The sequence below is a fragment of the Camelina sativa genome, chromosome 15 (assembly GCF_000633955.1).
Source record: "Camelina sativa cultivar DH55 chromosome 15, Cs, whole genome shotgun sequence".
Taxonomy (NCBI): domain Eukaryota; kingdom Viridiplantae; phylum Streptophyta; class Magnoliopsida; order Brassicales; family Brassicaceae; genus Camelina; species Camelina sativa.
The window spans coordinates 7327748-7339606 of NC_025699.1; the positions used below are offsets into that span (position 1 = coordinate 7327748).

The 11859-nt window shown below is 35.2% G+C and overlaps 3 protein-coding genes and 1 long non-coding RNA gene across 4 annotated transcripts in view; 3 read left to right on the forward strand and 1 right to left on the reverse strand.

Moving 5' to 3' along the window:
• Window positions 1372–1922, forward strand: LOC109129247. Its single transcript, XM_019237077.1, has one exon. It carries the CDS (start codon window positions 1558–1560, stop codon window positions 1762–1764), a length of 207 nt encoding a protein of 68 aa, XP_019092622.1. The 5' UTR covers window positions 1372–1557; the 3' UTR covers window positions 1765–1922.
• LOC104745859 lies at window positions 3113–3814 on the forward strand. The gene is made up of 2 exons (XR_760787.2): window positions 3113–3269; window positions 3405–3814. It is a non-coding gene; the product is annotated as an uncharacterized LOC104745859 (long non-coding RNA).
• Window positions 7349–8293, reverse strand: LOC104748209. The gene has a single exon (XM_010469884.1). It carries the CDS (start codon window positions 8291–8293, stop codon window positions 7349–7351), a length of 945 nt encoding a protein of 314 aa, XP_010468186.1.
• The window catches only part of LOC104745860 (auxin-responsive protein IAA19), a 5092-nt gene continuing 4552 nt past the window's right edge, over window positions 11320–11859 (forward strand). The window contains exon 1 of the mRNA XM_010467223.2: window positions 11320–11814. Within this exon, the coding sequence (XP_010465525.1) occupies window positions 11406–11814 (409 nt within the window). The 5' untranslated portion in view covers window positions 11320–11405. The remainder of the gene's footprint in view (window positions 11815–11859) is intronic.

The window sequence follows — 11859 nt, forward strand, 5'->3', positions numbered from 1 at the left end:
ATTCTCATTCCTCCTTAAATGTTTCACTCTGCACAATGTATATGAAACAGTTCTTCTATAAACATACACACTCCAATGCACATGCTCTAAGAGAGAAAAGAGAAACCAATTAACAGTTTATTAAAATAATATATTTATGCATAAGAAAATAAAATTTTGTTTGTCTTTCCTTTACTTTACGTCATTTTTTTTGTTGTTTCATGAATGTGACATTTGAGATTCCATCCATTCTTCTTTCTTGAAAATTATTAAGAAAAAAGGAAACATGAATTTGATATCGATACTAATCCTTGTTAGTTTTGTCAAAAAAAAGAAGATTGTAACCTGTTCTGCTTTTTGTTTTTCATTTATATATTTTTCTTTATCAACAACCTGTCATGTAAGTTATGTTAAAGCATGTGATATTAGGAAAGCAATTTATATTGTTGGCGTACAAAATGCAAAACAGCCAGTGATGTAAGGACGTATATGTAAAATGATAAACATCCAAAACTCAAAAGCAGCCGTAGAGAGAATCTTTAAAATCTGAGAATAGTTTACGATAACAACCTGATTAGTTGGTAGACGCAGAACGACCTAACCCGTCGTTGACTAGTAGTAACCCTACTCTCTCAACTTTTTTTTATTTATCTAACATTCCTATTTGATTATTATTACTACCTAACACTTTCTAGCTTGTCTTAACGTGAAACTTAGCCATTAGTCAACTTTGTTATTGTTTCTACTATTCTGATAGCGTATAATAAGAATAGTAGATTTTCGAGTTTAGTGTAAGCTAGCCCAATAACATAGACATGGCGAGTTTTAATACTTATGTTTCAGGCCCATATCTATTTCTGTGCTTTAAATGTTAAGAATATGCATGGAATGAGAAAATTTGACAATTAAAGGTGGGGAGAATGGGTTTTTTTGCATGACCCATATTTTCGATAAGGAAACAATGATAAACTCAACCTCCAACTAATAGTTTTACACGTATCAGGAACCCAGTACATGATTCATCAATGACCTATATCGCCTTCACGCAATAACATATATGCAACACAACTCTTGTAAAAAAAAAAAAACCAAAAAATAATTTACTAATCAGTTTACTATTCAAGAATCAAAAACTCGTTAGCTATGATTTAGAACGTCACAACAATACATTAAATACTGAAAGCGTAACAAACAGTATCATTTCTCCTTGAGAATATAGGAATTAAAATATAAATGGGAGACCCTATCGAAATTGGAAATGAACATAAACAAAAATGAAATGAAGAATTCAGTTAGAGGTTGGGGGTTGTACGTGTGTGTCCGCACGCCAAGAAAAACAAAAAATCTCTTATAACTTATAAATATTATGTCTCGAATCATATTCTTATATATTAACAAATTCATTCTACGCCTAACACGTGTGCATCACAAAATAAATTATCTTGCGTATTTCTAACCCAAGTGTATCTTCAAGAAACACAACTTTTTTAGGACCAATATCGATCACAATCCTGCTTCACTATAAGGTTATTCTTTCAAGTTCATTTTTTCTTCTTCTTATTTGAAGGAACAACGAGAATGGTGTGTTTCTGTTTCTTGGTGGACCAGAAGAGGAAGGTTAAAGGGAGCAAACCGGCGGCGGGAATGTGTTCTCGGTGTGGTCGTGGAGCAAGAGTAGCCGACATGAAGACTTCGACGAGGTTCTGTCTAATTCCTATTTACTGTCGATCCTGGAGAGCAATCGTATGCAGCTTTTGTGGCTCTGTTCTTAAATCCTATCGTTGAGATTTTATTTTTACATGTTTTGCTACCTCTTTTCTAAATCCCCTTTTAGTTTTCTTATACAGTGTTTACTATTTTAAAAAGCCCCTAAAAAAGGTGTTCTGATTTTGATACTAGACTCTAATGTGAAAAGCTTACGCAAAATAGCGTGATATATCTAATTTTATCGATCACAAAATAAAAATTAGAACCGTGATTTATGTACAACCAACCATATTTGCAATTATGCAAAATTACTTATAAAGTGTATGATTTTGGAGCTCATTTGGTTTGAGGGCTCAACTCCATCTCATGGGTTTCAATTAAAAACAAAGAAGAAGCAACAAAGATAATGTAAAAGAAAATAGGCCATATAGCTATTAGGCATTAGCTACCATTTCATTTTATATATTTTAGATCCTTAAGAAAATGTGGAGAGGAGATACCCAACACTCACTTTTTTTTTTCTTTGCCATCACCCCGACACTCAAAAGGAATCGCGTGGTTGCAATTTTTTTTCTTTTTTGCTGTATCTTCCTCTATTTCCGGTCAAATCGGTTGAAGCTTGGTACTCCTCTAGTCGTTATCACGAATAATGTGCACTCCACTAGTACACTAACCATTTTTTTTTTTGGAATACCATGCTACACAAAATTTTCTTACATTAAACTAGGACATGTTGCATGAGGCAACCACAATGGCACGGTAGTGCTTAATTATATGTGAAAATAATATTTTAATCCTTGTGTTACGAAAGTAAGGAAATCAGCATGAAATTTTGTTAGCCGTGGCCCGTGGGATATAAGAGAGAGGAAAAACTGTGGAAAAGCATAAAAGTGAGGGGAAATTTTGCTAGCTCCGCATAAAGAGATTGGCCACTTATCAAGCGATTCGATTATTGCTTTGATGTCTATGTAATCAGTCTCGAAAGAGCAGCAATATAATTAGATTGAATACCAATCAATGATGCATCAATTAAGCTTAGAGTGCTTTTTTTTAATCTACTTCCAACAAAATATATAAAAGATTTCAAATCTTTTGGTCTCTTGGCTTCTGATTTTCACAACGTCTATTCAAATTATAATTTATCTTATTAACATGTTGAGATTTATACCACATCAGTCTTTGTGCGTGCATATATATCTCTAAACGCGCTATTGGTAGAAGAGTCCAATGGACAAAAAATTGTACATATTTTTTCAATGGGCATTAAGGGACGTTAAACGTCGGGACAAAAGTAAGTCTTCGTATCGTGACAAAAATATAAATAGTAAGTCTTTGTATCGTGCGCCTTGATGGTAAATGTAAGGACGAAAATTAGTTTTGACGTGGTCAATAATCATCAACTATAATATTGTAACATATGAAGATGTGTCTGTATATAAATAAACTCGTATCATCATTTCTCTTCATACATATCTTCAACTGAGTAATGGATACCAAACTCTTGTATTTTGTTCTGATGGCTGTGTTTCTATTGCTCAGTGTTTCCAAAATCTGGTGGGAAACTGCTCATGATAAACCGCGAGGTAAGTAACAAATATTAGTCACTAATTAAATTTGCAAACATCGAGTTAAACTATATTATTCAACTATTAATTTGTTATGTTATGTATATACAATCTTTTGATGTAAATTAAATTACTTTGTCTGCTTTTAATTAGTTCTCACGACAAAAGAGTGGCTCGATATACTCTTCGAAACAAAAACTGCGTTTCTTCGCATCGGATTTCACGAAGATCAAGAGTATTTTAGATCTTATTTTGTGCTTTAGACTATATTACACCAAGTGTACACATGTATTATAGTTTTCTCAACGGCTAAATTATTTAATTAAGAGGAAAAACTATATTTAATCAAACACTATATCCGCAGAAACAGACCATATGTCGGCAGATTCGGGTTGGAAGCTACTGAATCCGAAAAAGCCCAACAAGATATATGGAACCAAACCCTAGTTTTACTTCGGCGTATTTTAAAACAGAATTCTCCATCGGACGCCGTTCACTTGTTTTATTTCCCCTGTTTTAAATATGTTTTTATAATTAGTAAGATACATGAAAATATTCGAACATATCTTATAGCGATACATAATTTTTTCCCTCAATATCCGACGACTATATATCCTTATAATTATGATAAAAAAATAAAAAAAATAATACCTGAGTTAAATAAACAATTTGCTCGACTAATGCGTCCGTTAAACACTCGTGCTTTCCTTTTATAGCTTGTTGCCTATTTGTCGGACAATGTTTTTTATAAAATTTGTTAAAAGTTTTCGAGAAGAATCAAAAGTTGCTGCTACTAATTCTAGTTTTTCAATGAAAATGATAAATATAAATTTAGAATTGGAGAAGTTATTCTGCAACTTCTCCAATCTAAGCTTTTTTTATTAGTTTGATAGAAAAACTTAAACATTACATCATAACCAATAATATGTTCTACGGCCTTACTAGTTACTAATATGTCTAAAATTTGACATAAATACTCATATATGAATCAGTATATTCCATTAACATTAACCATTTCATCAGTATTTCTACATATCAGACCAAGGAGCCTTCTTTTTTCTGTCATCATATATACTTGGTATTATTGCCTGAAATTATTCTGATATTCTCCTGATTCTGGCCTGTATTATGTGTGCTTTATATATGAGATTTTAAATACTGACAATTAAAAAGAATAAAAATTGCGGTTTCATAGTTTAGTTTATGCTGCTTATGGATGTGGGAACATGCTTGTAATTTAATTGTTATTTGGTCGTCCATTTAATAAAAAGGTATACTGACAATTTTTTTTTCTTTGGAAGATACGTATTGTGAATAATGTATAAGGGATTTAGAATTAGAACATAATTATGATCCTTGAGATTTGTATTATTTTATTAACTAACCGAGAACATAAGCAAGAGAATCGTGGATAACCACCTAACGTATAAGAAACATGAGACATGTCACAATCACTTAAAAAGTTTTCCGATCAAAACTCGAGTAGAAGCACATGAATTTTCTAGATATAATAAAATAATAATAAAATAGTACTACAAGAAAATAGCTTAGAACTGACGAGCATAACCGTCAGTAAGCCGTCGGAAACACACATTACCGACAAATTACTGACGGATGCGTCCGTCGGTTCTAAATTGTCGGAAAAACAAATCTGTCGGAAATCCGTCAGTAATAACCGACAGATTTCCGACAAGCATTTACCGACAGATTACCGACAGATATACTGATGGTCGGTTTGTCGGTAATCCGTCGGTAACAACCTGTCGGAAATCCGTCGGATACTGGTTTGTCGGTAAGCCCGTCGGTAATTTTCTGTCAGACATCCATCGGAGATATATTTCCGACGATATTACCGACGAAACAATATCGGAAAATGTCCGTCGTTTCCGACAGATTTCCGACGGCATGTATCGGAAAATGTCTGTTGTTTCCGACAGATTTCTGACGGAAGTTTTTATTTTTTTATTTTAAATAGCATAATTATACAAAATTAATACTGAAAATATTTATTAAAACTGAAATACAAATTTAATACTGAAAATATTCAGAAAGTTAAAAGTTTGAGAGAAAATATTTTTTCAGTGAAAAATATTCTAATAACCGAAAACAAATAATTGTTCCAAAAAGAAAACAAAGATTCAAGAAAACCTAAGAAGCAGAATGTCTTGCCCGCATCTCACTCATGAACGCTGCTAACTCTGCGTCCCTCTTCTTGTACTCCTCGTCTCTTCTTTTGTTCTCCGCTTTTTGTTCTTCTATTTCCGTTTTTTGTTCTTCCATTTCCTTTTCCAAAGCTGCAATCCGAGCATCCTTCTCTTGCATAGCTTGTTGGAACTCTCGGGTGGGAGCAAATGAGAAACCCGATGATTGAGAAACCAAACTTCTATCGGAGAGATTTCCTAGTCCAAAAACCCTTCCCTTGGTTTTAGTAGTTTCCTACACATGCAATTTTAAAAATATATGAATATTTTAAAACAAAACAAAAGTAATACAAAAATTTTAAAAATAAATGTTACCTCGAAAAAAATTTCGTTTGCTTTCTCTCTTCTAAATTCAACCGTAGACTCCGATCCATCAAGAGATTGTAGCATCTCTTCCTCCCGCTTCCTTGAACTCTCAACAAGCAGCTTTGCTCTACCATCTTGTAATTGGCCGGTCTTTTTGTTGGTGTGCATATCCTCCATCAAAGTAATATGGTCTGGTACCACACCATCCCTAGCAGTCTAAAAGAAACATTTAAATTATGTAAATATATTCTAATTAATGATAAAGAAAATAATTATAGAAAATCTTAAAACTTACAAGTTGCTTTTGTCGGGTATGTGCGCTTATTGGACCATTGTTGTGGGTAGCCATACCCAACCCGCCACGTTGGCTTCTTCTATTCTGAGAAGATTGGGAGGATATTGTTTCTGTAGATGGTTCCCCCCAATATTGAATGAAACCTTTAAAGAGATCCTCGTTCACATTTTTTGGCACCTTTCCTCTCTTCCACAATTGCTTCCACTCATTCAATTGTTTAGAATATCGTAGTGCGGCATACTTCTTGAATGCTGTTCGAACTTGGTTGGTGACCTCTGGTTTCCAATTGAAATCTTGCTAAAAATATAAAGAAAATGCATTAGCAAAAAATATATAAAACAATGTTATATAATTAAGTTGTTAAAGTTGAAAACTTTACCGCAAATTGCCGAAACCAAATGTCTTGTTCTTTTGTAGGCATCACTGAAAACTTTGCATATGGTGTTTTGAGGATTCCATACATCATATGCAAAATGGATTTTGTGATGCCATTATGAGAATCACGAAACCATGTTGTCCCTGGAGCACCATACGGATCTAAGCGGGGGATAAGTGATCGGCCAGGTTGAGAAACGAATTCTTCAATGCTCATCTCAACTGGGACATTTTCTGAACCTTGAGAATCCGGGATGGCGCTGCTAGGTGATTGCGAAGCACTAGCTTCTCCATTAACTTGGTTCATAGATGTGTTTGCAACATAAGAACCATAGTTCCTTCAACAAACAAACAACAAAACTTAGAAACAATCTTCTAGCATAATTCAATTAACAAAAATCAATTCATCAAACCCAATTAACAATTTATATTCCATCAAACTTCAATTCATCAAAATTTAATTAATGCTATCCAATTAACAATCCAAATCCTCAAATCAATAACACCCAAACAGAGCCAATTCATCAAATCTAATAACTCTACAGACAACTACGAAATCTAACAAACCTAAGAAATTCATTAGAAAAGAGAGAACTTACGCCATAAGAAGTCGCCGGTTCGGAGGGAGACAATTGCAGTAGCACCATGATCCCATAACATTTTTAGCTCATATATCAACGGTTGCAGAAACACATCAAGAGATCTCTTTGGATGATCTGGACCGGGAACCAAAATCGAAAGGAAAAGAAACTCTCGACGCATGCACAAAGATGGCGGTAAGTTATAAGGTGTTACGATTACTGGCCACAACGAATATTGCCTTCCATGCTTTCCAAATGGGTTGAAACCATCTGTAGATAATCCTAGGTACACGTTTCTTGGCTCATACGCAAAATCTGGATACACAGATTGGAAATGCCTCATGCTTCTGCATCTGAAGGATGCGTAATCTCTCCGTTTGATCTATGTTCTGCGTGCCATCTCATTGGACCAGCCGTACGCTCAGATTGATATAATCGCTTCAGCCTTTCTGTGATCGGTAAATACCACATCCGCTTATATGGAACTGGAACCCTACCGCCTGTTTCCTGATATCTTGGTTTTTGACAAAATCGACACCTTGTCCTATCTTCGTCTTCTCTCCAATAGATCATGCAATTATCTTCGCATACATCTATCATTTGATACGGCAAACCAAGACCGGCGACCAATTTCTGAATCTCGTAATATGTACCTGGAAAATGATTATCTTCAGGCAAAATGTCTTTCACAAAATCTGTTATCGCATCCACACATTCCTCAGCCAAATTGTAGTCCGTCTTTATGGTCATCAATCTGCTTGCAGATGATAAAGCCGAATGACCTTCCCTACAACCTTCATATAACGGCTGCTTAGCTGCGTCCAACATAGAAAAAAACTTGCATGCCTCTGCATTAGGTTCCTCTAACCTATCAACATTTTGACCCATCGATTGCATATTTTCCCTATATGCATCATTCACCATCTCAACAGTACCCACACCATAATCTACTTCTGTTCTAGGTTCCTCTACGCTATCAACAATATATGGTTCGCTAGAACTAGTATACTCTGGTCTTTCACCATGGAGAAACCAAATTTTGTAACCCGGCATAAAACCATTCGAATAAAGATGACCCCATACTAAATCAATCCTAATATTGTGAGAATTCCGGCAAATCGAACATGGACATTTCAACTTACGGGTTTGAAGAACGATCGGTTGTTGACATGCCAACTCCATAAACTCGCCTACACCACGAGCATACTCATCATTCAATAAATTTGATTCTGGATCGAGCATCGGTCCGTCCATCCAAGATCGAAAATAAGAAGAAGAAGACATTTTTTTTTTTAAAAAAATGAGTTAAGAGTATGAGAAAGAGTGGTTCGTTTTTATAGAGAAAGTAAATTTTGTATCCGTCCGTACTCTGTCAGTAATCCGTCAGTAATTTTTGAAATTTTCAACGGCTATACAATGGCTACATTAACGGATATATTTACCGACGAATTTCCGACGGATATTTATTTAACTTGTCAGAAATCCGTCGGAAAGCGAATAATCAAAACGGCTATAATAACGGATAAGTTTACGGACGGATTTCTGACGGCTGTAAATTAATTCACGTCGCAAAATCTGTCGAAAATCGAATAATATACAAGCGACAACATCAACGGATATATTTACCGACGATATTCCGACGGAAAGTACGGACGGTAGTGGTTTGTCGGTAATCCGTCGGAAATTTTGACAGATTACTGACAGACTTTGTTTGTCGGTAAATTTCCGACGGAAAACTAACAAACTCTTAAAGCGTCAGAAAGCTGTCAGTATACCGTCAATAATTACCGACAGAATATTAACCGTCAGAAATTCTGTCAGTTATGACCTTGTTTTCTTGTAGTGCAGATAGCCTTATTTTTGCTGTCAAGAAAAAGCCTTATTTTTTGTCGAGATAATATTATTTGACGACCTGCGAATAATTTTCAAGTTTCAATGACCTTTTCCAAATTGCAAATGGGTGGAGTTACCAGAGTTCGAAAGGCAAAAATAAAGCATCATAATCAAATCCTATTCATTTTTTTATTTTATTTTATTAAGAAGCTTATTCTTTTTCTTTCATTAGAAAAACAAAAACAGAAACATGGAAAATCGATTTTGAGTCAAATTATATGCATGAAAATATATTGATTATCATGCCTAGAAACATTGACAAGGTATTCAATGTCGAGTCAAGACATTTGTGGAAATAGTAACTAACTAAGCTAACCTTTGTTCCAAGAACATACTAAAACATTTAAACACAAGAGTGTGTTGTTTGTGTGCCTTCGTATGTGCACTTCTACAATCCAAATTTGTGACAGTTTAGTTTCCTCCTCTACGTCCAAGTGGGCTTGTGCTACTGCTCTTATCCTGGCGTTGAGGAGTTTTTTGATTGACAGCCGTCCTGTTGAAAAGGATGAGAGGGAAAACGCTTATCTGCCGCACGCTTCTTCATCGCTGGTTCACCATGCGTCTCAGCCTGTTGGTATATTGCCACCTATTGGATGCGTTGATACAAAAATTTCATGAACTTTGATGGGTTTAGATGAGATTTTTGTTCAGATCATAGTTGCTTATTGATAATATATTTTTTTGCTTATTGATAATACCATGGTAGATGATATATTTTCTTGTTGCTTATTATATCATCTACCATGGTATAATAAGGGGTAGAGAAACTATGAACCAAATTTTAAAGATTAATTGATAATCTCATGGTGAAATTATGGCTTTAGATGAGATTTTTGTTCAGATCATATTTGCTTATTGATAATATATTTTTTTATTGAAAGATGGCAGTGGTGCGTTTGAGATGTAAAAGCCAAAACACTGTGCTCCCACTCAAAATATGTAAAATGGAATTTATAAATATGATATTTGGTGTACAAATGTCGTTTGTTAGCCATTGGAAACATTACAAGCAAACGAGAAATATGGGAATATCGAGCTCATCTCTCTCTTTATGTGGTTGTATATCATATAATTTCACATGGCCCAACTAGTTTCTGTCAACCCATCGATCAAAGTTTGTAGACAAGACTGAACCCACATACACTCAAACACATACACACGGTCGATCTTTTTTTCTCCTCTTGTGTCCCCACGTCTCTAAACCCCATCATTACTTCTTGTGTTTTATTGGTATGCTGAGCTATAGATAGTTAGCAACAACCCAACAATGCGGGTCTGTCGAACCCATTCGAAAACTAGTTTACTTCGCTTGAAGTCATTGATTCGAGATTAACTTTGGAGATGGGTATATAACATGAAGAACTCTAACATAATATACATTGGTTATCGTCTTAGCTTGTTTGTCGAAGCTAATCAGAGCGCCATTGACTAAAATATTTTGGGAGTTTGGTTTACATGGTGGCTGCAAATAAGTTTTATTTCAAATTGACATGATCAGTAGCAAATAAAATAAAACAAAAGCTAGTCGAAAATCAATCCAAAAATCAAACCAAAACTGAAATTAAAACTAATTATCTTTATTTCAAATTACGGATGATATATTTGATTAGAACTCAAACTTGAACAACACAAAAAAACATACTAAAAAGTAAAATCAATCGTTACAAGATACATTTTTACTCTGTTAACTACTTTTTTCCATTCCCAAACTAAACTCCGTACTACATTTGGTTCCGATCCAGACAAAGTTAGTATGTGCATGTGATGTATACTCTTGATGTGAGATTAACGCTTGGTGTAAGATTAACGCGGTAACCAATCAAATGATGGTAGTTACTGATTAAAGAAAATGATTCAAAGAGATAACGAACATATCCCAAAATGGTAGGATTTGATTTAATATTCCCATGCTCTTATTAGAAATGCGAACAAATGGACTAAAGTTTTATATTTATTTCCATCATAAAGTAACTAAATGACATGAAGTTATTAGAGAAAAAGGTAGACTATAGTTGTGATTTACTAGTCAGAACAAGAATCTTTACAAAAGAAAAACACATGGTATGTTAGGAGAAGGAGATTCGGATTCCAATGATCCAACGGTCACAGAAAAAATCACAAGAAAATTTCACAACCGTAGGATCTGTTCCCTTAACCACCTTGTAATGCCGGTCTTTATTAACTTTGAGAAAAATATACAAAACAGCACCAAACTTATGTCTCTCATGTGACCGACCACCGCATCCTCAGTTGACCTGTCTTTGCCCCCACTTTGTCTCCCCACACAAACTGAATAAAATGAACAAAGAAGACTTTAGATATCAAATGACTCCACGTGTCGACCTCTCATTCGCTTACATCGGTTGTATCGTGTGGACCAACGAAGCAACATATAAAAAGCACGACGCGGTGCCATTACTACAACAAAGAGAAGTGTAGGAGAAGAAAGTTCTCATTTCATAAATGTATCAAATTGTAAAAAGGAAAAAAAAATAAGAAAGAAATGGAGAAAGAAGGACTCGGGCTTGAGATAACGGAGCTGAGATTGGGTCTTCCGGGGAGAGATGTGGCAGAGAAGATGATGAAGAAGAGAGCATTCACTGAGATGATCATGACGTCTTCGGGTAGTAACAGTGATCAATGCGAAAGCGGTGTCGTTTCATCTGGTGGTGACGTGGAGAAAGTTAATGATTCGCCGGCCGCGAAAAGTCAAGTCGTGGGGTGGCCGCCGGTTTGCTCTTACCGTAGGAAAAACAGCTGCAAGGATGCTTCGACGACGAAAGTGGGGTTAGGGTATGTGAAAGTGAGCATGGATGGTGTGCCTTACTTGAGGAAGATGGATCTTGGTTCGAGCCAAGGTTATGATGATCTAGCCTTTGCTCTTGATAAGCTCTTCGGTATCCGTGGCATCGGTTAGTAACAATTGCTTCTCTCTTCCCGCAAAAGTAGAGTGGTAA

What these genes read in the sequence shown, in the direction of transcription:
- LOC104748209 (XM_010469884.1), bottom strand. Translation starts at nt 8,293, where the DNA reads ATGTCTTCTTCTTCTTATTTTCGATCTTGGATGGACGGACCGATGCTC.
- LOC109129247 (XM_019237077.1), top strand. Translation starts at nt 1,558, where the DNA reads ATGGTGTGTTTCTGTTTCTTGGTGGACCAGAAGAGGAAGGTTAAAGGG.